This window comes from Theropithecus gelada, chromosome 14 (genome assembly GCF_003255815.1).
Source record: "Theropithecus gelada isolate Dixy chromosome 14, Tgel_1.0, whole genome shotgun sequence".
NCBI classification, from domain to species: domain Eukaryota; kingdom Metazoa; phylum Chordata; class Mammalia; order Primates; family Cercopithecidae; genus Theropithecus; species Theropithecus gelada.
The window spans coordinates 52,076,783-52,102,488 of NC_037682.1; the positions used below are offsets into that span (position 1 = coordinate 52,076,783).

At 44.3% G+C, this 25,706-nt stretch overlaps 1 protein-coding gene across 33 annotated transcripts in view; it reads right to left on the minus strand.

Annotated features, from left to right (window-relative positions):
* ARNTL (aryl hydrocarbon receptor nuclear translocator like) overlaps positions 1-25,706 on the minus strand; it is a 109,533-nt gene that overhangs the window by 11,301 nt on the left and 72,526 nt on the right. For 7 of the 33 annotated variants that reach the window (XR_003115676.1, XR_003115677.1, XM_025357452.1 and 4 more), the window contains 11 exons: positions 21,543-21,690; positions 19,224-19,262; positions 18,904-18,945; positions 17,322-17,479; positions 15,489-15,568; positions 10,335-10,427; positions 9,141-9,258; positions 6,143-6,292; positions 3,515-3,758; positions 1,732-1,838; positions 164-314 (listed from right to left, as the gene is read on the minus strand). Coding sequence is in view for 28 of the 33 variants with exons in the window: in XM_025357452.1 (XP_025213237.1) it covers positions 164-314; positions 1,732-1,838; positions 3,515-3,758; positions 6,143-6,292; positions 9,141-9,258; positions 10,335-10,427; positions 15,489-15,568; positions 17,322-17,479; positions 18,904-18,945; positions 19,224-19,262; positions 21,543-21,682 (1,322 nt within the window). In the remaining 5 variants the exon portion in view is untranslated. Of the gene's footprint in view, positions 1-163; positions 315-1,731; positions 1,839-3,514; positions 3,762-6,142; positions 6,293-9,140; positions 9,259-10,334; positions 10,428-15,488; positions 15,569-17,321; positions 17,480-18,903; positions 18,946-19,223; positions 19,263-20,699; positions 20,824-20,981; positions 21,003-21,542; positions 21,691-25,706 lie in introns of all 33 variants that reach the window. The other 26 variants (XR_003115673.1, XR_003115674.1, XM_025357449.1 and 23 more) reach the window with 10 other exon arrangements.

Consider the following 25,706-nt stretch of genomic DNA (forward strand, 5'->3'; position numbering starts at 1 on the left):
ACAATCCTTTCTAGCTTCTGCCAGTCCTGAGGCTTCACAGGTATTAGCAAGATGGCATTAAAGGATGTGATACTGGATGTTGCCTGCACCCCATTTTCTAGATAAGGAGCCCTAGGCATCTCTTTGAAGCAAGGGGAGCTTCAGATATAGGAAAAGTACTTACAAAACAACAGTGTTAGTTGAGACAATATATTCTACTTCCTTGGTCCAAGGGTTCATGAAACTGAACCATCGACTCCGTAGTGTGATAAAAGAACCATCTTTGATTTTAAATTTATAGCAATTAGTTGTAATTTTTTCTCTCGTCTGTAAAACTGAAAATGTAAAGAAAACATGAACATTGTTGTTTTCTCAGATGAAAGTATTAAACAGGACATCCAATACAAAATAGTAAAGGTACCTGAGCAATGACATCGCTCTTTAGTAAGCCAAGGAAACCCCAGTGGTCAACACTCAGGAAACAGGTTGTTTCTGAGGGTCTAACTCAGAGCCTTTCAATTCATTTGTGAAGCTGTCACAATTTTCCATAGTCTGTAAAATTGAGGCTCTAGGGAATTACTGACTGCATGTTATATATCTAACTGGAATCAGCTCTAACATGACCACCCAGCAAATGAGAAGGCACTGTCCAAAATGTCATGCTTTATCCCAATCACAAAGCCCGAGGGCAATACAGAACTTATTTCTAAGAACATCCAAATCGACAGAGGCCACTCACCTATTCAACCTCATTCTTTCATATAATAAACATGTAATGAGCACTTCTCATGTGCCAGGCACTGGAGATACAAGAGGAGACAGGCTATGACTCCTGCCCTCAAGAAAAGGAGTGAGGGAAGGCTACACAGGAGAAGAGATCAGAGCCTTGAGGGATGAAGACGAGTTTGCCAAGAGAAGGAGGGAGAGAAGAACCCAGCAGTGCCTGAGGAGCAGCAGGGTCTGGTCAGGGAGGGGCCAGTGAGAAGGTCAGGGTGCCTGGAGCACAGGCCTCTGCAGGCAGGGATGGGGACTGAAACTGAGGAGGTGGGCTGGGGCCAGGAGGTGGAAAGTCTCACATTTGAATGCCTGTGAAAAGCGTTTGGGCTTGAGTCTAAAGCAGGAGGTTTTTAAGCAGGCTGATGTTATCAGTCTCAATCTATCTGGGGATGATGGGGATAAATGGGATAACTATGGAAGATGAACTGGGGGTGAGAGGGAGCAGGGAAACCCTGAGAAGTCTATCACAGGTCTCTAGGTAGGCACAAGGGCCTGAACCAGGGTGATGGCAGTAGGGGTGGTAAAAAGTAGACTTTTGGAAATGCATGTCTGAGGTGAATTAACAGGATCTGTTGGAGACACAGTAAAAGAAGGAGTCAGTGTTGGTCTCTCTCAGGAGGCTGCACATGGAGCCACAGTATTAGTCAAGAGAGAAAGTACAGGAGGTAGTGCAGGCTTGAATGGAAAAGAGAATCAGATCAGTCTCGGCCGTACTAAATCCAGGGTCTGGGAAAACCCTCTGAACAAGAGATGTCTTTCAGAAACTGCCATGCAGTCAGCACAGGGCAACTACAAGGGGATAAACAGTGCCTGCAGGCAGCAGTTTCCTCTTCACACAGATGTTCTGACCTGAAGAGTCCTAGGCTGGCTGAGTCCTACATCCTCAGTGGACAGATTTCCCTGGAAGGTCATGTGGACTAGTCTAGAAGCAAGGGGACACTTTAAACTTAAGATCTTTTATACATCCTAGCTTACCTTGCCTATGACATTCTGCAAGATGTCCTATGTCATCTTGGTGAAAGTATTCATAACACGACGTGCCTAGAAGTTCTTGTGGTAAATATGCCAAAATAGCTGTTGCCCTAAAAGGGAATAAAGGAATATTTAAAGAAGAAAAAGCCATTCAGACGATTAATTGCAACTTTGCAATGGATAAACCCTGCTACAGCCTATGAGAGCAAGGTCAAAGCTGCACGCAAAAGAGCTGGATGGATTTTCAGAGGGCTCACTGTGTGGATCTTTTTTTTTCAGGCATCTGAATTTAATCAAAGCTATAAAAATAGAGGGAAACAAAGCAAAGAAGCTTTGTAAAGGGACTATTATCACAAGAAATCAAATCTGAGGGGGCTTTAAAAATGGTAAGCATTCAGGCACAGTGGCTCATGCCTGTCATCCCAGCACTTTGGGAGGCCGAGGTGGGCAGATTGAGCTCAGGAGTTCAAGATTAGCTTGGGCAACATGGCGAAACCCTGTCTCTACCAAAAACACAGAAAAATGAGCTGGGTATGGTGACACACATGTATGGTCACAGCTACTTGTGACCTGAGGTGGCAGGACTGCTTGAGCCCGGGAGGTCAAGGCTGCAGTAAGCCAAGATCTCGCCACTGCACTTTAGCCTGGGTGACAGACTGAGATCCGTCTTTAAAAAAGGAACTATATTAATTAGATTAAAATGTGGTATAAATCTAAATCTCAGTGCAAGGCTTCTGGTTTTTGCTGCCTCCTTTTTATCAGGACAACCAAATGCCAGAAGCTGCAGCAGCTGAGGCCACAAGACAGCTGAGGCTGTCTCCTTTTCCAGCATATTGTGGCTGTCTCTAGTAGCCAGAAAAATTATTAGCCTATGCATATTCTGAAGGAAAGCAGTAGGCAGCAGTAAATTTGGGACACCTGGGTGCTTGGTCCAGGTCTATTACCAATTAGTTGTGAATCCTACAGGAGACCAGTCCCCAGGCTGGGCCTCCGTTCTTCATCCATAAAATAAGGAGGTTGGATTAGATCAAGGCTGTCCAACAATAATTTCTGTGATGAGGGAAATGTTCTACGTCTGTGCCGTTAGCCACATAGGAGGCTACCATGGCCAATGAGTATTTTATTGGACAACTCAGGACTAAATAATTGCTTCCAAGTCCTAGATTCAAAAGAATTTCAATCACAATAATGGTTCTGGAACATTCCATAGATTCAGACAGCATGCTATCCCTACTATTTTTCTTTCAGCCATGGACATCAAGGCACTCACTTAACTGTCTCTATATGCCAAAGAATGACAGAAAAATCTCTGTATTTATGATGATATGCTATTGAATCACATTTTTTTTTAACAGAGACTCACATCACTTGTCTCTTTCTTTTTTTTTGAAACAGGGTCTCACTCTGTTGCCCAGGAGGAAGTGCAGTGGTACAATCACAGCTTAGTGCAGCCTTGATCTCCCAAGGCTCAGGTGATCCTCCTGCCTCAGCCTCCAGAGGGTTGGGACTACGGGTATGTGCCACCATGACTCGCTAATTTTTGTATTTTTAGTAGAGACAGGGTTTTGCCATGTTGCCCAGGCTAGTCTCAAACTCCTGGGCTCAAGTGATCCACCCGCCTTGGCCTTCCAAAGTGCTGGGATTTCAGGTGTGAGCCACTCCACCCAGCTTTGTTTCTTTCTTTCTTCTTAGAAAAGCCAGCTGATGGCCCAGTCTTCTCTGCTTTTTAGATCAGGGTTGAAAATCCTCTACCATCATTGTTCAAGAGTAGTATGTAGACTCTTACCTCTGGTCTACAAAAACAAACTTTCCATCTATCGCGTGCCGAGAAACATATTCCATAGATTTCACCCTGATTTCCCCATTCACTGGTTGTGGAACTACATGAGAATGCAGTCGTCCAATTGCAACGAGGCAGCTGAGGTTACACCCCTCATTGTCTGGTTCATTGTCTTCATCCAGCCCCATCTTTGTGGGTGGCCAGCTTTTCAAATAGCCTGTGCTGTGGATTGTGCAGAAGCTTTTTCGATCTGCTAGAAGGCAAAGTTTGTGGTTAGTGTCAGCACTAGGTTTGGGTCATAGAGGTGTACGCAGCCGATGGTGGGGTGGGATGTAGAGGGAGTAAAAAAAAAAAAAAAAAAAAAATTCAATGCTTCTCTCTCCAGAAGTGAGCATCTAGTGAAAGGGGTAGACAGAAAGAAAAACAAAAACTGTCATCCAGTGTCAGTATGCTTAAGTAGGGCCAGTTATACCATGGGCATTCATTATTTAACCAAGGAAGGAATATCTAACTCTTCCTGGGGAAAGGAAGGCTCCCCCAAAAAACCAGTGGAGGAGGTGGGTCAAGAAGGATGAGCAGTGGCTGAGGGACTAGAATGTATAAAGGCTGAGGACATACAAAGGCACAGAGGAACAGCCTATATAGGAATGGCCAAGAGCTCTGTGTGGTTGAAGTGAAATTGGAGGTACTGGGAGTGAGGGGCAAATTGGAAAGGCAGGTTGGGGGAAGATTAAAAGGGCCATGGATCACTTGCTAACCAATATGTTGGTCTATTTTTTTTTAAGGCAGGAGATGGAGAGCCTCTAAAGGTATTTAAGTGCAGAAACAGCAAAATCAAATTGTGGTTTGGATGCTGTAGGAACAGAGTGACATGTGAACTGGAAGAGAGTAGAAAACACAAGTAGGAATGCTAGTTCAGGGGCCAGTGGCTATAATACAGCAAGAGATGAGCAGGACTGAACTATGGCAGTGCAGTGAAGATGAGAGGGAGGAGAGAAAGGAAGCAGGAGAAATTTCTGAGATCAAACTATTGGGATTTGCTATGAATATCAGGCTTAAGGGAAAGAAACAAATGAAGATGACTCCAACTTTTCTGGATTGGGTGGTTGCTGGTGTCATTCACTGACTCAGAGAAGAGAGAAAACAGACCAGCAGAGAGAGAGAAAAAAAAGATTTTGATTCGGGACACATTAAGTGTAGAGCACTTATAGACTTCACCAACAAGCAAGCCACTATGGAGTGTCTGCCAAGCGTGGAGTCTGTGCTGGTTACTGGAATAAGAGTGAAAAACAAATCAGACATGCCCTTGTGGAGTTCACAGCCTAGTGGGGAGACAGACTTTAAACAAATAATCACACAAATAACTATATAACAGCAAGTACAAGAAAGCACTAGAAAGCAAACCAGCAGGGTGCTATAAGACATAAGGCGGTCTGAGGTTGGAGACAGCCATGTGAAGGGAGCTTATGGGGAGAGGGAAGAAATTCCAACCAGGAAGCGATAGCATGTGCAGAGGCATTGCCCAGAAAGGGCTTGAGGCATCAAAGGAAGTCAACATGGCTTACATGTGCTTAGTGGCAGGGTCAGGGGCTGCATGGTCACGTTAAATATTTTGAGCTTTTCTTCAAGAGCAATAGGGAACACTGAAGGGTTTTTAAAAGGGGACTGATAAAAAGATCATCCTGGCTGCTGTGTTGGAGGTGGGGAACATGTGTGTCAACACTTTCGACCTAGTGAGAGTTGGGGGCAGCTGGGAGCTGAGTGACAGTAGGCAGCATGGAAAGGGACAAACATTTCAGAAAACTTTTGCAGATGGGACTCTCTGTGGCAGGATTTCATAACTAACGGGACTGAGGAGTGGGGTGGTGAGACAGAAGTGAGGGTGCCTCCCCAGCTTCTAGCGTGAGCAGCCAGCTGGATGGCAGTGCCATTTATGCTGGAGGAGAGGCTCAGGTGATTACTTCGGCATGTATCCTGTTGGAGATTCCCCTGAGATATCAAAGCAGGTTGATTTAGTAAGCAGTACATTTATGAATATGGAGTTCAAAAGAGAAGTCTAGGCTGGAAATATGAATGTGGAAGTTGTTGGCATTTAAAGCCAAGGGAGTAGATGATGTGACCTACAGAGAGAGACTGCAGACAGAGAAGCAGCCCAGGACAGAGAGGAGCAGCCAGCAAAGGGGCCAGCAAGAGAGCCTGTAGCAGCAGGGGGTCGAGGAGGAGGAAGAATGTGGTTTCATGGAATCAAGGGAAGAGAACACTTCAAGAAGGAAGACAAAGGAAAAGTGTGCACTCCATTTAACAACATGAAGGTCACTGGTGAGCTCAGAGTAATTTTGGTAGACTGGTGGGTGTTCATGAGGCAGTTAGGATTGTGGCTGAGAGTATTCTTCCTCAATCGCATTAAAAGAAACACAATTTAAACGGAGGAGTCCTTTCCACAAATCTCTGCCATCAGGCTTTTCAGCTCTCTCCTCTGCTCCCAACTGCCCTACACACAGGGAGGACTGCAGGGTACTGGCTGCAGTTCTGGGACCTGCCACTCTGGCCAGCCAGAAACCACTGAACCAATGCCCTGCTGAGAGCTCCGCTGTAGAAAGCAAGCTTCACCTGTCACAGGGTTTTAATTGTTACCTTTTTTCTTTGAGCAGGTAGAGGGGAAGTCCTTGTCTTCAACCTTTACTGAAGGCCTGTTACACTTCATCCTACAGAAGAAAGAACGTCGTGCTCCAGAACATAATCGAGATGGCCCAGGGGTTATATCTGTTTTAACTGGAAGTCCAGCTGCAAATCAATACACAAAATGTGATAAACTGAGAGCAGTGTTGTCTGTCAGGAGGGGGAGTGTGACCTTGAGCAAAGCCTTTTCTTGCCTGCCTCACTGTTTTATAATGATGACATGAGACAAATATCTCCCTAGTGTAGGCTTTAACAGATGCAGCATGGATAGGTGTGTTGTCAGTCTGGAAATGTTTATAAATCACATAGAGTGTGCTACTAAATAAATTGATTAGGTACTCTGGGGATGAAAAGAAATATACTATGGGGTTCTTGCCCAACGGAAACTTATGGCTGACAAAGGGGAAATGGACGTGCACCAAGAAAAGATTAATAATAGGACAGGGTGATATAAGATTAGTGCCAAATAAATGGCAAAGACAACCTGTGCTTCCCAGAGGAGAAAGAACTTGGGCTGGCACTGAAGGATGAGTAGGATATGGATATTGGGAAGGAAAGGAGGGAGCAGGACTGCCTTAAGTTCTCAACCTGCTTGTAGGCCAGAATCCCCTGGATGCGTGATCAACCTACAGATTCCTGGACCCCATTGTAGATCTGTGCTGTCCAATGCATTAGCCACTAGCTGCATGCAGCTACTGAGCACTTGAAATGTGGCTTTTCTAAATTGAAATGTGCTATAAGTGTGAAATACACACAGGATTTCAAAGACAGTACAGAAAAATAAAAGAATGTGAACGAACTTATTGTTTATAATCATTACATGCTGAAATAATATTTTGGAGTTAATTTTACATTTATTTTTATTTTTTAAAATCTGGCTACCAGAAAATATAAAATTACACATGTGGCTCATGTTTGTGGTTTGCATTATGTTTCTATTGGACTGTGCTGTCTGGAAAAACCAAATTAGAATCTCTGGGGGTGGAGCATGACTATGTTGAAAAGCTCCCAGGTGATTCTGAGGTGCACACCTCCTTACCAAACACTGGCTAGGTGTCAGTACAGAAGCCGAGGGAAAACACACCCATGGAAATCACGCGAGCAAGTGTGCCAAGGAATGGCCGCTGCCCAGGGCTCCTTCTGGGCTTCCTCCCCTCCCATCTACCTCCCACACTGCCCACTCTGCGATCTCCCCTAGAATGCCAATCCAAGCCTGCCACACCCAACTCAGAGCTCTTCACTGTGTCCTCACAGAACAAAAGGTCTTCATGCTTCAGCCCTTCCCCTCCCCGCATGTTTTGTCCAATAGCACCAAGCATGCCACGTGGCTCCACACCCCTGCACCTGTCCACAGATGATGTTTCCTCTTCTCTCTTCCTCCCTTCATTACCTGGCAAACATTAATTCATCTTTTCAAACCCACCTCGGTTGTCATCTACTCAGTGATGCCTGTCCTTGCGCCCACATGAGAATTAATCATCCGTTCTCTACGCCTGGCACTATTTCTGTGGCTGCACCTATTACTATGCAGGGTGCTGTCTGTCTCCTCGTTTCTCTGACTATATGCTAAGAGCCTCAAAGGTAAGGACCAAATGCCATTCATATTTTTCTCCTAAGGTCACTAAAAAAATCCAAGGCTAGACTATAAAGGACAACAGATACCAAAGTCTGCACCTTACTTTTAGGAACAAGAGGAGTGCTGTAATGAAGATGATTTGAAGGAGATTCCTCTGGTGGTGTTTCTTTCCAGGGATTAACATGGACAGCTTGGGGACAGGACATTAGTTAGGCCATGACTGCACTGGGCCAACGTGAATGCAACACTGATACTGTTCTTGCTATGTGCTAGGAACTGTTCTGCCTACTTTATATACATTAACACTTTCAATCCTCACAACAACCCAATGAAATAGGTACTCTTCCATAAATGAGAAAACTGAGACAGAGAGAGGTTAAGTAACTTGCTCAAGGTCACACAGTTAGTGAATGGTGGAGCTGGAATGAGCCCAGTAATCTCCCTTGTGTTCTCATTCCTTTTTTTTTCTTTTTTGAGACAGAGTCTTGCTCTGTCACCCAGGCTGGAGTGCAGTGGTACGATCTCGGCTCACTACAACCCCCACCTCCTGGATTCAAGAAACTCTCCTGCCTCAGCCTCCCAAGTAGCTGGGATTATAGGCATGCACTGCCACACCTGGCTAGTTTTTGTATTATTAGTAGAGACAGGGTTTTGCCACGTTGGCCAGGTTGGTTGCAAACTCCTGACCTCAAGAGATCCACCTGCCTTGGCCTCCCAAAGTGCTGGGATTACAGGTGTGAGCCACCGCGCCCAGCCAGAGTCCTCATTCTTAACTGTAGGAGTGCACAGCCTCCCACAGGACTAAAGTAGATGACAGCTACTGGGGCCTTGCACAGGAGTGTGTGCAGTAGCAGGAAGCCGGGGGCAGAGGGGTCAATGTGAATGGTGGTTCTACTACTGCAAGAAGAAAGCCAGGGGGGGGAGCCAACCTAAAGAGGAACACTTTGGTTGAAGAAACACCGTATTTATAGTTGACGTTTTCTTTCTTTTATGAGGCTGCCTGTGTGCAACTCAGGTAAATAGAGCCCATTTGTTCTGAGAGAACAAATCAAACTTAGCCCTTTAAACTCAGGAGCATACAACTGGGATTTTCTAGATTCTGAAAGAAAAAAGAGAAGTCTAAAAATCAGAAAGAATCCAGTCTAAATAGCTCTTCTTTTCAATAAATTTGGACACGAGATTTTTTTCTTCTTATGTAAAATAAACCCAAAAGAACATAAATAATTCCATTTAGCCAAAGATAGCTCTGGTGCCCCAGAAAGAGGACAGAGAAGTAGGACTGGAAAGGCTGAGCCCATCACACACACTCACCCTCTGCTCACTCAGGGTTGGCTGCCTGTGAGTGCTGAGGAAATGCGAGGCCTCTGTGGTACTCACTTTTTGCATCTATGAGCCGCTCCCGGGGTGCAGTGTCGGAGGAGGAGAGCTGCTCCTTGACTTTGGCGATATCTTTAGGATGCAGGTAATCAAACAAACTCTGACCAATCAGATCATTCTGTGGAGATGAAATGTTAAACATGGCAAGTCAACCGCATGCAGAAAATCAATTACACAACAAGTAAGCGCACACAGTCTGCATGTTGTCTTTGTGTTTTTGTGCATGAGACCTCAAACTTTTCCTATGTGAACCTGTACATATGTCCAACCACTTTGCCTAGACACAAGGAAGGAGATATCTGGAGGTTAATTTTGATAACGTGAGAGGAAAACCCTCAATTATATAGTTCATGCTCTTCTAAGGCAATAATCTTGGAATTCCCCTGTAAGACCTCAGAAGGCGGAAGATAGGGGTGGGCTCTGACTCCAGCTCTGCTGTTCAGCCTCTCTGTTCTCAAGCAAGTAACGCATATCATATGCTTCAGTCACCTTGTCTATTAACAGACATATAACAGCAACTTCCTCCATAACTTTGCTCTGAGACTAAAAAGAGCAGAAATCTTTGGAAAAATTAAATTTACATTAATTCTAATTTACATAAATGTCATTTTGATTCTTCAAGTCTTCTGCCTACCAAGCTTCCATGCAAATACCAGTGTGTCAGTGAGTGAATGAATAAATGAATAAAAGCTCTGGGGGACATAACAGGTGAAAAGCTCTGTTCCAGAAGCGTTTATAAATGTTACTCTTATTTGATCCTATAGGTTATCATCATCAATTTTTAGAGTAAACTGAGGTTCAATAGAGCTAAGAAGTGACACAGCACTGCAAACACAGTATGGAGTGGATTTCCAAGTGTCGTATTCTCTGTTACAGTGTTACCTGCCTACCCTTCTCCCTTGTCAGATAGCCTCTTACCCTCTGTCCCGCCACATATTGTGGGATATTTATTTTGCAGCAATAGAAGAAAGCCATAATGCTACTGATCAGATCAGAGTCAGATCTTCCAATGGGGGGAATATGGAACATATTACCAGACTGTTCTAAGTCTAAATTAATTTATCTGTTAAGAAGTTAAGAATTTTCTGGAAGAAGTTCACATGTGACTTGTATACCATAATTATTCTGACAAAATTGAGTGACACTTCTGACTGCTGTGAGGCTGCCCGCCACCAACAGAAGCATGAACAATACCTGGCTGTAGTTGAGGATCTTGAAGACAGACTCTGAGACAAAGAGTATCTTCCCTCGGTCACATCCTACGACAAACAAAAATCCATCTGCTGCCTAATCAGGAAAAATGGATAATCAATTTCTCATACTTTAGGAAAGATAACTTGTAATCCCCCTGATAACTAATAGAGGATGTGCCTTCTAAGCATCCAAAGCATAGGAACAATCACTGACAGTTTCAGTGATATCCTGAGTGCAGGATGCTGAAAACAAATTTTGTGTGTGTGTGTGTGTGTGTGTGTTTCTACATATCATCTAATTATTATAGAAAAAAAGTCCAATTAAAGTAAGTTCTATTTCAAAGCAGAATTCAGCTTGTACATATTCTTTTGAAGGTATCATGGTCCAGAGAAATCATACTTCTTTGCTCTAATTATAACAACTCTATGGAGAGTCAGAATCTGAAATTTGGAAGGACTCTTGAAAAATCCCCTCTCTAACATCTCAGCCACCATCTGCCTTCAACTTGAAAACCTCCATGTACAGGGAGCTCTCTAAAACAGTGGTTCTCAACATTTGGAGTAGTGTTTTTTGTTTTTGTTTTAATGCTGATGGTCTGGCATGGGGCTGATCACTGGGGCATTTTTTAAACCCATCCCACTTCCACGTTAATGTGATTCTAACGTACACAGGGCTGAGAACTACTACTCTCAAATGTTATCCCTCCATCCAGGGCTGGACTATTTGCATTCCAAGTGAGACAAGAAAAGCAAACCCCTCTACCCCGCCACTTAGATTCTTCTTACCCCTTTCTTCAGTTTAAATACAGGAAAAAATCTAAATGTTCCAATAAAGCCAGTCATTAAGACAGGACAACATTTGGTAAAGAGACTGAAGCAGGTAAATACCCAAGCTATAGTGCCTGAGAGCTTGGGCTGTTTTGTCAGCATATGTGTGAATTCCACCCACTGCCTTCCAGACATACAACCACTCAATTCCTGCTGGGGTCTTCCGGTGACAAGGAGGGTGCGCCCCACTCTGTCATGCCCTTGCTCTTATGACTCAGCCCTCCTTGGTTCTAATACACAGTGGGCTAGTTTCTCACCTTATTCACTGGTCCTCAATCTGTTCTTTGGAAAAATACAGAGAAACTCTGTTCTCTTTTTCCACAAAAGGGCCTTCATGATGTAGTTTAATTCAAGGAACTAGGAAATGAATTAATGTGCCAGAAGGTAAAAGAATAGTGCATGCACTTGTGCTGGGACAGAAGACATGAGTGAGAGGGGAACAGAATCACTGTTGCTGTGAGACCCTGGCAGGCTACTCAGCCAGAAGGAAGCTGGGGAGGAGCCTTTCCTAAGTTAGGTCCCTAAGCTGGCCCAGGGGCAAGGGATGACAGTGAGGGGGAAGTAACTTTCCAAGCACCATCTGCTGGAAGCCTCATTCTGTCAACAAATAGGGTATTAATAACTTCCTCGTTTGCCTTGCAGATAATCTTATATCTCACAGAAGTGTTTTTGAGGCTTTTCATTGATGTGGCAATGTGGCTTGAAAGGTACCTGGACAGAAGGGAACTGTGACACCCTGGAGGTAATGCTGGGCAGGGTCAGGCCTGAACCGACAACATGGGTAAAGCTATTTCAACACTCCAGGGGAAAGCCAACAGGTTCCAAAGCAGTGAATGCATCAGCAGGGGGAGGCTCTGGACATTCCAACTCCACAGCACCCTGGCTGGCAGACCATCTGTGAAGGAGCCGGGCCCAAAGGACAGCTAAGGAACAGAAGCTGTGAGAACACTACCAGCACCACAGAGCCACAGGGCCAGCCAGTGGTAGGGTCACTCTTGGGAAGACAGTGCTGGTTAATAAATGACACAGAGGCCCTGGTACGGTCTGCCTGGTTTTTAAAACATGAAGAAGTAATGTAGACATTGTAAACTGATACAGTTGACTGATCCCTGACATACGCTTTATTAAAGATATTTTGAAAGCACTTAGTAAAGAAAGCAGTTTGTCCATTTTGCATTGCTGAGGAAAAGCAGAAGTCCAGCTCCTGCAACCAAACTGTCTGAACATCATCTGAGTGGACCTGGCTTTCTGTTGAAGCAAGTCCCTGGAACTGAGCCCCTGGAAGTGATAAGGGATTGGACAGCATTTCACAGCCACTGACGTGCCAGAGAGGTGACAAAAGCTTCATCAGGCAAGAGAGATCACACTTGAGTGCTGCATAAAACCAAGGAGTAGAAAAGACAAGCCCAACATGAAGTATTTAGCTGAGATAGCATTTTAATCCTTGTTCCATACCCTGGTAAGTATGGGTATCTGATAGAAAATTATTAAGAAAAGCAATAAAAAGAAAGCGATTAAGCATGTGCCATTGCAAAAGGAGCTTGTTTTATTTATTTTTAAATTTGTCCATCCACAGGACTCTGCTTGATAATTATTTTACATATATATATATGAATGAAATAAAGACATAGATTCTTTTTCTTAAAATAATCAAGCCTGTACCCCAGCCTCAAATGTCATTGATTTGGATGTTCCTAGAACAATGCCAAGCCTCTAGTAAGTACACAAAAGTGTTTGTTGGATTCATGAATACGCAAGAATGAAAGAGACAGAGGCATGCCTATCACATCTACAGCTGCAGATCTGTTACCAGTATGGGAATCAAGACCAGTTACATAATTTGTGGGGCCCAGTACAAAATGAAAATGCAGGGATCCTTGCTCAAAAATTACATTTTCAAGATGGTGACAGGGCATTAAACCAAGCATGGGGCCCTGTGAAACTGCAGAGGTCGCAAGCCCACGAAGCTGGCACCGATGGCAGCTCTCGAGATGCTACAGACATCGGTCATATTTTAACCTCAGCAAATCCTCTCTGAGAACATAGACATTTTTATGAAAAGGATGGAGAGATGGACAGAGCTGGGTGTTTGAATAACTGTGTCCTGAGAGTGGTAACCAAAACACCATCACTCACTTGATCGGGAGCCTGGTCCCACCCTAAAGTGTTTATCATTGATTTGGATGTTCCTAGAACAATGCCATGCATCTATTAAGTATACAAAAATATTTGTTGAGTTTATGAATAAACAAGGATGAAAGGCACAGAGGCATGTATTGGATCTACAAGTCACACAAAGATTCCAAGGGTCATTAATGACAAGCTGGACTGTGGGGCCACTCAACAAACAGGTTTTGACAGGAATGAAAGAGAAGTCCTATCTTAAGTTCAAAAAAGCACCTATACAAGATGTAAAAAACCTGACCTAACAATAATTCATATTCAGGAGAGAAGGGGGAGGGGGCAGTACTGCAGCTGCCCCAAATGATGCGGTACTAATGAGATGGCTTTTTTGGCAAGGAAGGCACTAGCCCCATTCATCCTCAGGCCAACCAGACCACAGTTGACATGCTATATTGGGTTGTGGGAGTCATTTCTGGAAGGAATCGAGCAAATGCATGTGGCTCTGGAAAGTGTGTGTGGCAAACACTGTTGGGGGAGCCAATTCCCAACACCATTCCCAGGCCCCTTCTCTCTTGCCTGTCTCCATCACGGAGGCTGGAAAATCTATACACACTTGCTTCTGCACCCTGCCCTGCAGCCAGGTGTGACCAAGTGACACACTTTTGGATAAGGTGAAGTCCACTATTGAGTTTTCAGGAAGGTGTATCCTCTCTTGATAAAAAGGACAGCCAGACTAGAGTTTCATTTACCCCTATTTTTACAGTGGGTCTGGCTACTTAGACCTGGCAGAGGTACCTGGCTACATTAAGGAAACAAGCTAGCATGCTAGCTTGGTGTGGCTGAGTGCAAAGACAGAAAGAACCTGGTTCCTATTGACCTCATTGAACCACTGCAGCAACCCCACATAACCTACTCCAGACCAGTTATACTTGAGAAATGAAACTCTATTTATTCATCAGGTCTTCTGGTCCTCGCAGGTGAATGCTTTCCAATTTGAGATAGCACGTCATGAGGAGATAAATAGAGAATGCTGGAGTGAGCAGACAGGCCAGGCTTACAGAGAGCTGAAAATGGATAGTGATGATGCAAAATTCCAGATGGACTACCCTCTACTCCAGGGCTTTGCAAACTTCTGCTCAAAGATGGGTATGCAGATTCTGTAGGCTGTGCAAGTCAGGTCAGCCCTGACTTTGTGGGAGGTGGAAGCAGGTATCCTTCCTTTTAGTTAACGTTTTTCTATTCTTCTGTTTACAATTTGCAAGAACACGTTTCTGAATTCAGTTTCTTTCCCTTCAATTCCCAAGTTAATCTCACTTTACCTAGTAACACTACTTAGAGCCCTGTGCAGACCTAATTCCTCATGGAAGACAACAGGTTCCCACAGTGCCACCTCAACCATCTCCCAGCAGAGATTTAGCAAGACAGAGAGCGCACTCAAGTCAAGCAAGTGAAAGCATATACCTCTTGCATTTATTTTTCTTATTTGGACCACTAGTCTTTGCAAGTTTGTTTGTTTCCTTGATTTTTGAGACAGAGTCTCACTCTGTTGCCCAAGCTGGAGTGCAGTGGCGTGACCTCGGCTCACTGCAACCTCTACCTCCCGGGTTCAAGCGATTCTCATGTCTCAGCCTCCCAAGCAGGCACCTGCTACCACACCCAGCTAATTTTTATATTCTTAGTAGAGACAGGGTTTCAATGTTGGCCATGCTGGTCTCAAACTTGACCTCAGGCGATCCGCCCGCCTTGGCCTCTCAAAGTGCTGAGATTATAGGCGTGAGCCACAGTTTTGTTGTTCTGATGGGATTTTGGTGTAAAGATTTAGGTGGACTTTTTTTGTGCTAGTGGTTAAATCAGGTGAAAAGAAAGTCTCAACTGTTGTTGGTTTCAGTCCCTTCCTAAAATCTTCATGCAGAAATGTGATTCTTAAATCCCTCTTATTTTTAACAAATCTTGCCTCTTCTGATTTAAAATTGCAGTAGCATAGGCCTTCCATTTTTGCCTAGATGAGGTTAAAAGAGGAGGAGAATGGTTTTGTGGAAGAAATGTGAAGCCTGTCCAAACAATAAGATAAAGGGAGGGACCCGAGAGAGGAAGCAGGCCTAAAAAAAAGCTCAGTGTTGAAACATCAAATTCCCACATGCTGCTACTTACTTGAAAATTTATCAAAACAAATGTTGTAAAACAATCCCATAATTGAACATACCCTGAGAATGAGGTGTTTCAATTCATCGTCTGATAGAAAAGTTGGTTTGTAGTTTGCTTCTGTATATGGATTGGTGGCACCTTAGGGGGGAAAAAGAGAAAGTATTGGTATACTTGATATTCAGAAAATGTCTCATTCTAATTTGCTGCCTCAAACCTTTTGCAAGTGGCCTAGTCCCTGTGACCTGGTATTTAAATTTCGTTGTTTAGGCCTTAACTGAGATGGGCCTAGATCTGGCTTTGGACGGAATGCTGTAAGCCAAAGATAATACCATGGAAAAGAGAACACTGTTACCCACAGGAGACCTAACAAGCCTGTTTTTCTCATTACAGGGAAAACCAAGAGATAATAGAAGGAAGTTTGACAATCTGCTTCTAAGAGAGAAGGCAGCTCTGGAAGTAAACTGGTAGAGGCTCCTCAGAGAGTTCCCTCTTCCTAAGATCTGTATTAAATGGGTTGTCTGGTAGTCCTTCAAATCACCACTCTAAATGTTCTTGGGAACTCATCCAGTCTGCCAGGCCCTGAGTAAATATATTGCGGAAGGCATTTAATGTGAGTTCCTCTTCATCGGGGTGAGTTAAATGAGTGTGGCAATGTGGAGGAATGCATTGCTTCAGTCAGTGCAGCTCCCACTCCCAGGACTGAAAGGGGGCAAGACTTACGCTTAAAAGGTTGTCAGTCTGGCATTTTTCAGGAGAACAATCACTTAACAGAGAAAAATGCCAGCAGTAAATGATTTGGAGTCTGCAGAAGAGCGAGTGGAATAGTGAAAGAATAAAATGAAACGGATCTGTAACAATTCAAAGTGCCATGGGGAGGGAGGGAGACAGGACGTGTTGCAACCATTCAATTGATCCCTATCCCTGCTCTTTATTGTAACTTGAGATTTGCCACTTATTTCCAATTTAATAGAAATTAGTTTATAATAATTTAACCCGTGTTATCTTTGCTAATATGAATTTTTAAATGTCATTCTCCCAGCACAGGATACAACATTTATATTTTTGGATAATGATCTAAAGTCAGACAAAACCAGTTACTTCTTATTTCTGGTGGCTTTGTGCAAATATAAAAAGACGCAATTCTACCACGCAGGTCAGCGATCTGACTGAGCGCCCACTTTCCAATTTCCTCCAAAAGTCCAAGACTAGCTATGGAAAATTCCAGGAACAGCATTCACTAAAATGCCTGATATATTTCAGATTTCTCTTGTGGTTTGGATAAGTCACTTCCACTTTTCTGCCTCTGTTTTCTCACCCTCCCCACACTCAGAAAAGAAGGAAAATACTGCCTCCCTCACAAAGAGTGGATCTGGTTCGGGAAAATTCCAGGAAGATGAAAATATCTTCAGTGTTCATTCCTGACAACAAAATGCCGCGAGAACCCGCAACCCGTGACTCACTTTTCAAAGGAACCATGATGCATTTTCATCTTTGAAACTGACTTTTCTGTGTCACTGTGTGCACCTACATTTCTGCGTGTCATAATTGTAAGGATGGGATCCAGGCACAAACATAGGCAAGATGTGAGACATCAGAGCAGTATCGTGTCTGATAGGCACATAGCCTGATTACATGCATATACAGAGATGTGCAAAGCACATAGTTTCTATGCTCTGAGAATGTGTGACTGCAAAATTGCATGTCAAAACCCACATAAGCTCAATAATCACTTCATTTGGCATCACGGCTGTTGCTGAAAAGTAAAGGCATACTACTCAAGGCTACATAATTGCAAGTAATAAACATTTGCCTTAGGGACAGGAACATTCTAGGCAAGGGTGGTAACATTTGTGGGCAAGGACATAAAGGACAATAGAGCCCAGGGTCTCACCTCTTAATGTTTTCATGTGCTGAACAGCCATCCTTAGCACAGTAAGTTTATCTAATTTCCTGGACATTGCGTTGCATGTTGGTACCAAAGAAGCCAACTCATCTATAAAACTGTTCATTTTATCCCGGCGCCGCTTTTCAATCTGACTGTGAGCTTCCCTGAACAACAATATGAAAAACGATTTCTTATAAAATGTAACCAAGCATCAAGAAAAGACGACAAAAATAAATGAGTTGTAACTGTTTTCAATGTTCATCTGACAAGGCAAATTTAGAATCTGCAGAATGTTCAAAATTAGACTTTTCTACTAAAGTCTCCAAAAAAATGGTCTCACTGCCAGGTCAGTATTAGTTTATGTTTACCTCATCCTTAGAATTCAGGAGAAAAGCTACAAAAATTGTCTTTTCAGAGTAAACTGAATTGTTCATTTCTCCTCATTTCTTTTCCTCTCAGCCTTTGCAAAATTGGATTTTGAAATGGGGGTGAAAGGACAGAGAAGGGAGGTGGTGGCTTCATAGCACAGAGCATCCAGAGCCCCGTGGGCTGTCCCTGAGGTCTGTGAGGAGCCCGCTGTGTGGCTGTGTGACCTGGGCAGGGCACCACTTCTTTCCAGTCACAGCCTCACTGACTAGGGCACCCAGTAACCAACACCATCATCCTTGGATCAACCAGGACTCCACCTAGGTGCAGCAGATGCTACATCTGTCCCCAGGAGCCTCCCCTGAGGAATGTCACACTCCTCCCTCCCGGAAGTGGCTGCCTGCTGAGGCAGGCTGACACTGACTGATGTGCATCTGCCATTGGTGACGGTCCTCCTAAGGAAGTGCAGCAACTATGGAAATTCAGTTTGCTGCAGCTGCCACAGATACAGAGCAATGGGAGCTCCTGCCAAGGCTGGCCTCTGAGGGAAGAGCTTGAAGCCTTAGGGCAGCCAATTTCTGCAGCCCCCTGTATCAGTCTGTCATGATGCAGCCTCAGAACACAGCCTGGTACTAACGGCAGAACTGAGGACCCAATGGGAAGAGGTCAGCAAGTGTGGCTGGAGGCAGGAAGGACCCAGGCAGAGAATCTACTAGAGGCACCTAGCATGCCCCGTGTGGTGTTCAGTTGCAACTCGCAGTGCAATAGGGGCCCCTGTCAGAAGCAAGTCCCAGCCATGTCTCCTGTGGAGGGCGCTCTAGTCAGGAAGACGCAAATCACTGAGCAATGTCTCCTGTAGATGGCGCTCCAGTCAGGAAGACGCAAATCACTGAGCCATGTCTCCTGTGGAGGGCGCTCCAGTCAGGAAGACGTCCTCTGCTGAAGATTGGGAAAAAACTTGAGCCTTGACTGATTTCTGCTACCTTCAAATCCCCTTCAGGTTAAAGGTGCTTAGACAGCAAAGAGTAAAGGCCAGCCCAGTATGGAGAGCATGGAGGGCAGAAGGCCACCTTGGCCAAGGCCCACTACCTGCCTGTTCCCTGAGGAGGTGACAGTGCCCAACAGGACTCTTAGACAGGAACGAACATGCAGAGCCTCCTTAGCTGCTCTCTAAGCAACCAGAACTAGAACACTTTGTAGACAAAATGAGGTCCAAGATTACCTTGCATTTTTTATCCTTCCTTGGTGTTCTGTATATTCTAACCTGGGGGGAGGAAAAAGCAAAAGATAAAAACATAATTCCCTGGAGATGAATGGCAAAGTTACACATTGCTGTTTTCTTCTGCCCGATCCCTGTCATCTCTCTGCAGACACACAAGGGGATTGGGGGTTGAAGGGACACAGTGTGAGCCCACAGGCTCACAGCCTCCTTGCTCATCTCCAGCTGAGGACATGGGTGCTGCCCCAAGTAATAGAATGTGTAGCAGTGCAAAGAAAATGGCTATAAGGATGCTGAAGTTCAAATTACTAGGTTCATGGTACCTTCCATGAGGGTCATCTTTGTCTGTGTCCATGCTTTCTCTGAAAAAACAAGAGAGAATGTGACTGCATGTTAATAAAGACATACAGAAGAGCTTCTTATCGTAAGACAGAAGGCTCTCATTTATCCAGAAACCAAACAATTAGAAAGCTGGAACAGCCACAGTATCAATTAATGATGTATAATAAGGGTAAAACAAACAAACAGAAATTAACTTGAACTTACTATAAAACCTGGACCAGCTTCTCAGGTTATCAAACAAAAGTTATCATCCCAAAAGAGTCTGTGTGTTAATATATATTTTACCATATTCTGATTGTTTGAAAATTGGGAATATGTAGTGTTTATAAAAATGCTTAGTTAAACTATAGGCTCGAAATATCTCTAACCTCTCATTATCCCCATAATTCTGGATAAATGAAGCTTATTCCATTTGCAAAACATACTGAGCATCAAAAATAAATGTGCACACATATCTATTTGGCAGGGAAGGGGTGAAGTGAGGAGGGTGGAATTAAAGTACCAACAAAGTACTGAGCAGAGCCCCAGGCAGCTTTTCAAAGGCACTGCTGCCAAGTGTTCTGCTTCTCAGTTAGATGGGAACCCCTAGACTTCAGGAATTGGGATGGAGGGGCGTAGTGGGGCTGAGGGCCACAGAGGGTCCTGGGGTCACAGCAAAGATCTCCCTCCCTTTCACAGACTCCAGAAATCCAAGTTTCGTTGCATCCTGTGGTTCAGTAGAAGAAAAGAGACTGAAATCCCCAGAGGAAGGAGTTCCAAACCCCCCTCACAGCCTTCTCCTATCCATACATTTATCAGGAGGGCATGGACTGCCAGCTGGGCCTCTCTCCTTTTTCCTTTATCCCATAGGAAAAGAGAGATCATGGCCCTTCAAACAATGTAATCCCAAGGGCAAAAATAGCTGTTTCTAGGAGCACTGGATCATATCGTGGGCATTCTAGAACAGTGTTCCCAATCAGATGCCCTGGGGTTCCTCACAGACAGAAGGTTTCCCCAGCTAGTTCTAAAGTTCAGAGATCATGCAGGCCGCACGGAAAAACAAAAATTCCCCCATCCCTTTTGTCTAGAATTCTATCTGTTCCTTGAGGCCAGGTGATAATCTCAGGTGAGAAAAAGCTCTGCCTGACAGTCATAGATGACTTCAGTTACATTAAAAGATAATGAAAGGGATTATGGTTGCTTAATTGAGTCTCCATGAATTACAGAAGATTAGCAAACCAGAGTCCACAAGGGAAATCTTGGGTGGTGACCAAGCTGGAACCCACAGGTCTACATGACAGAGGCCTTAGAACACATCAGTGGCTCCCTCAGCGCTTGCTCAAGACAAAGGGTTTGTGGCCAACATCTCACAGTCTTTCTGCTGGGGAGTTACTGCTATGGAAGAACGCCCTCACAGCCCTCATACCCACTCTCCAGCCCCTGGGTGTTGGCTGTCTTAATCATCTGGGATAACTTACATATTAATCATAGCATCTCCTAGTGGGCATCTGACCTCCAGCCATTGTGCTCCCCAAATTCGACCTGTGAACTTCAGCAGAAAGGACATCTGCTGTAGGGGGGATACCTCCTCGGAGATTTTCCCTCATTAAACAAAAGAAAACCTCTTAAATGGACATTTGGGTAAGATTCCACGCAGCTGCTTCGGCAAAAGAAAATGTGCCTTTGAATGTTCTACACTGCCTTATTCCCGAGGTGTTTGTACATATATAGAAGGGATGACTGTGAGTGTGAAAATTTACTTAAATGAAAAGTCATTAAGTCTAAAAATAAACAAAAAAACTATTTAATATAACAAGTTCATACTAATTTAAATAATGTTTAAGGACAATATCAATGTTCCTAAATTGTTTTCAGAGAGGACCTCCACTCATTCCTCCCATAAACATTCATTAAGCACCTGACACTTGCTGTCTTCCTCAGAGAGGTCCTCGGGCTAAGCTCTCTTTGAACCCCCTGAGATGACACCCATAGACTTAACCCTCTTGCTCAAAGGAGCAATGAAAGAAGAGGAAGAAAGGGGTAAAAGGCAGAACTTGGCCTTAAGGCTGTTATTTTCCCTGGGTGTAGAACATTTTGGGAATAGGAGGTGGAAGTTAAATGCCTCAGTAGTGCTGAAGGCTCCCTTCTTGCTTACAAACTAGGGGAAGGTAAAGCCAAAAACCAACTGTGTAGCCACCTAGAGTTGGGTTTTTTATTCCCATCCCCTTTTCCAGGAGAAACAGTAGCTGGTTGCTAGATGTTCCATGCCCAAGAACTGACACCAAGTTTAACAAGAGGAAGACATGCCCCAAAGGCCTTACTGGTAGTCAGTGGAGCTGCCTTTCCGTTTGCGGTTGCAATCCACACCACTGGTACCAAGAGAGCCGGAAAGCAGGTCAGTGGGGCCCGGGGACATGAAATCACTGATGGTTGAAGAAATGTCCATTCTCTGGTCTGCCATTGGATGATCTGGAATTGTTACAAGAGGCACAAAGGCGTGTTTATTTCGATGAGCTCTCGAAAGCGGTGGAAAACCCAGGGTGGTGCTTGGGGGTTTGGTGGTGGGGCGGGCAGGGCTGGGGGAGACCCGGGGCTGGTTTACAGCAGCACTAACGCAACTCTCACACCCCCGGACCCAGAACAGGCATGATAGAATGGAAAGAGCATCATATTTATTTTAAGAGTTTTTGTAGGAAATTTAAGCTCACCTGCTCATTTTTCTGGTGAAGACATAAAAGCCTAGAGAAGCTGAGCAGATTCTCAGTCCCTGTGCTGTGGCATGGAAAAACTAAACCAGAACCAGAAACTCTAGGATTGACAACCCAGGGCGGTTCCCACTGAGGGGACCAAATATCCCAGATATTCTCTGACAATGCTAATTATTTTTCCTCCCTGTTCTCCACCAACAAAGCTAATTTTATTTTATTTTTATTTTTTACTTGTTTTGAGACAAAGTCTCACTCTGTCACCCAGGCTGGAGTGCAGTGGTGCAATCTCAGCTCACTACAATCTCTACCTGCCAGGTACAAGTGATTCTGATGCCTCAGCCACCCAAAACGCTGGGAAGCTGGGACTAAAGGTGTACACCACCACACCTGGCTAATTTTTGTACTTTTAGTAGAGATGGGGTTTCACCATGTTGGCCAGGCTGGTCTTGAACTCCCGGCCTCAAGAGATCTACCCATCTCAGCCTCCCAAAGTGCTGGGATTACAAGTGTGAGCCACCACACCTGGCTGCTAATTGTATTTTCTTCTAATCAATAAACATATGATCAAGGAAACGAATAAACGCAAGTTCCTTATTCTTTGTACTTCTATTAGGACTTTTGAGAGCTTGTTTGGAGGTCCTAGCCGAAGAGCGCAGTTACTCATATACCCTTGACCAAAGACTGGTCCTCCTCTATCGGAGATGGTCATCCTTTTTGAGCATACAGCTTTGGGAGGGACGCACATGGACTGGCGAGGGAGGAATGGGACACCCGCCTAGCCAGCCAGATCAGCTCAATCAACCCTGGCGAACAATGGGGTGACAGATGTTGCAGCCAGATCATCCTCACATCCTGTTATGACCTTTGTAAACATTGTAAGAAAGCAGAAAATATCCTTTCTTCCACTGTAAGTCTTACTTGGGAATCAGGAAAATATGGTCCCCTCTATCACGGCCCAGGCAGTCGGCCTGTTTTCCCCCACTGTCAGCATCCTTTGCAAGGAAAGCCATGAATGATGAAACGAAGACATTGTAAAGAAATTTGCAAAACATTTTGAGAACTCATATTTTAAAAGCATTAAGCAAACCAGCCCTTGAAAAGGGCCTAACAAGTGCCTTGCAAGGGACTCTGACTCCAAGCCCAGTTGAAGAGGTTGGGCAGGGTGCCTGCCTACAGTCAGGGGGTCTGAGCTCCGTGAAGTAGGACTGGAGCTGTCACTATCCCCCTCTGGACCCAACTTCCTTCATCTGCAAACAGGAGGGTGAGTGTGAGCTATTGTTTCCCACTGTCACTGTTCTGCCGACAGATAAGTGAACCAGTTGCCTCCTGGTTAGATGACTGCCATTTTTTCACTTTGATAAGCACTGCTGGGGTGAACATCTTTGTGCATGTATCTCCTTGCATTTGAGCGATTATTTCTTAGAATAAATTTCTAAAGGCGGGACTGACAGGTCAAAAGGGGACACATGTATTCTGGAACATACTGTAACACTGTGCTCCAGAAAAGCGACAATAATTTCTATCCCCAACAAGAGTTCTTGCCAGTCTGAAGAGGAAAAAAAGAAGACCTCGTTGTTTTTACTTGTATTCTTCAGCTATTACTGATGGTGCTCTTCTGTTTACAGGCGTTTCTCTGTCTTCCCTTGTGTCTGCTCATGTCCTGTTTTTCTACCACAATGGCCTCCTACCCCGTGTTCACCTGTGTAACAGGGCATGGCTGGAGAAAACATACCCCTTAGAGGCCTGCATGCCGCCCAGCGATGCTTCATTCCCCTGGCCATTTATTTTCTCATTCTGCTATGAAGGACTTCATACTTTGTCCTCTCTCCTCAAACTTCCATCATCTCCTCAGTCTCCATTCTCCGCTGAGGACTCTGCTTCTTAGTGAACTGAGAAAAGAGGCAGGTGCACACCCACCACCTCCTTAGATGCTCCTACTTAGGATCCCTTCCCAGCTGATGCCTGGATTCTACCTCTCCCACCTCCTCGAGACCACCATTTCAGAACCCTTGCCCCAGCCCAATCCTGCACCATCCACTCTCCCCACGCTACTGAATCATTTCCACTTGGGTGAAAACAAGAGTTATGTAATTCCCATCTTGGGAAAAATAAACTTACTTGAATACCATCCTCCTCCAGCTATTGTCCCATTTCTCTGTCTCCGGTTTTTTTCCTCTTATTCTCAATAACCCAACTCCAATCAGATTCTCTCCCCATCATTCCCACAAAACAGCCCTTGTCGGGCTGACCAGTGACCTCCCCACTGCTAGATCCAATGGCCAGTTCTCTCCTTGCCCATCAGCACATCCAGGAGAGTTCACCTCGCCCTTCTCACTGTCTCATGGCTTGGGAGATCCTCCTTCTTGCAGGATTCCTTCCATTTCAGTGGTCACTCCTTTTTGCTCTCTTTGGCTGGCTCCTTCTCATCTCTCTCAACTTCAAGGAAGGGTCCCATGGATGTCCTGGGCCCTCTTCTCTATCTACACACGCTCTCCAGGGGCTCTAGTGTCATTCCTTCAAATACTATAAACACTGTAACAACTCCCAAATTTACATCTCCAGCCCAGATGTCACCCTGAATTACAGATTTTTATGGCCGACCACCTCCCTGACGTCCTCACTTGAATATACAAGAGAGATGTCAAACTGAAACATCCATAACCAAAACTCTAATTCTCTCCAAGCCAAGCCTCTCAGTCATTCCCATGTCAATCCTTCTGGTTGCCAGGCCCCAAACCTAGAAGCCATCCTGACTCCTTTCTTTCACAACCTGAATTCAATCCATCAGCAAATCCTATCAGCTCGACATTCAATGACTTTCCCTTTTTCTTCACATGTCATTTCATCAGTGAAGCCCCCTTGAATAGCCATATAATGCAAACCCTGCCAAGCCTCCCTAGCCCAGCCCCCTGCTTAATGTTTTGTCCTTAGCCCTTATCAACATGTGACCTACCACAATCTCCCATATTCATTGGCTGTCCTCTCCAGCAGGGTCTAAGCACCAGGACAGCAGGCACAGTAATTACTCCCTGTGCCCTTAGTGCCCAGAATACTTTCTAGTACATACTAAGTGCTCAATAAATATATATTGAATGAAAGAATAAATTTGTATACCAAGAATATTAATTTGTTCATCATTGATGTTGCCAACACTTTTTCCACCCTTTTGCTTAACTTTGTTTACGATATTTGTATGTGGCACCAAAAGTGACATGATTTAAAAGCCTTTTCTTACCCAGAATAATATAAATATTCTCTTTTTTCCTAAGATTTTAATGATTTTTTTAATTTAATGCTACTTGGAAATTATTTTGGTATACTACCTAAGCTTAGGAATTTATTTCCCTCTAATGGATAGGAAATGTTTTCTAACACCATTTGCTAGCTCATACATCCCATTGTCACTAACCTGAAATACACCTTTATTGATTTATCACCTATTTCTGGACTCTCTACTCTGTTCCTCTGATCTAGTTATTTCCATCACAGTACCATACTGTTTTTATGACTGCGCTTTAGAATACATTTTAATAGCTAGCAGAACAAATACTCTCTCACCGCTCTTTATTTTCAGAAATTTCCTAGCTATTCTCTCTGATTTACCCCTCAAGAAGTATTTCATGACTATTTAATCATATTAAAGACCCTGTTGGGGGGGTGACATTGTTGTTATTTTGTCATTAACATTTACAGAAGCAGGGCCAGGAATGAGTACCGAGCCCTGCCCTCAGGGTCTTGGTGATTTATGGAGCCCTGGTCCCCTTGGACCACGCAGCA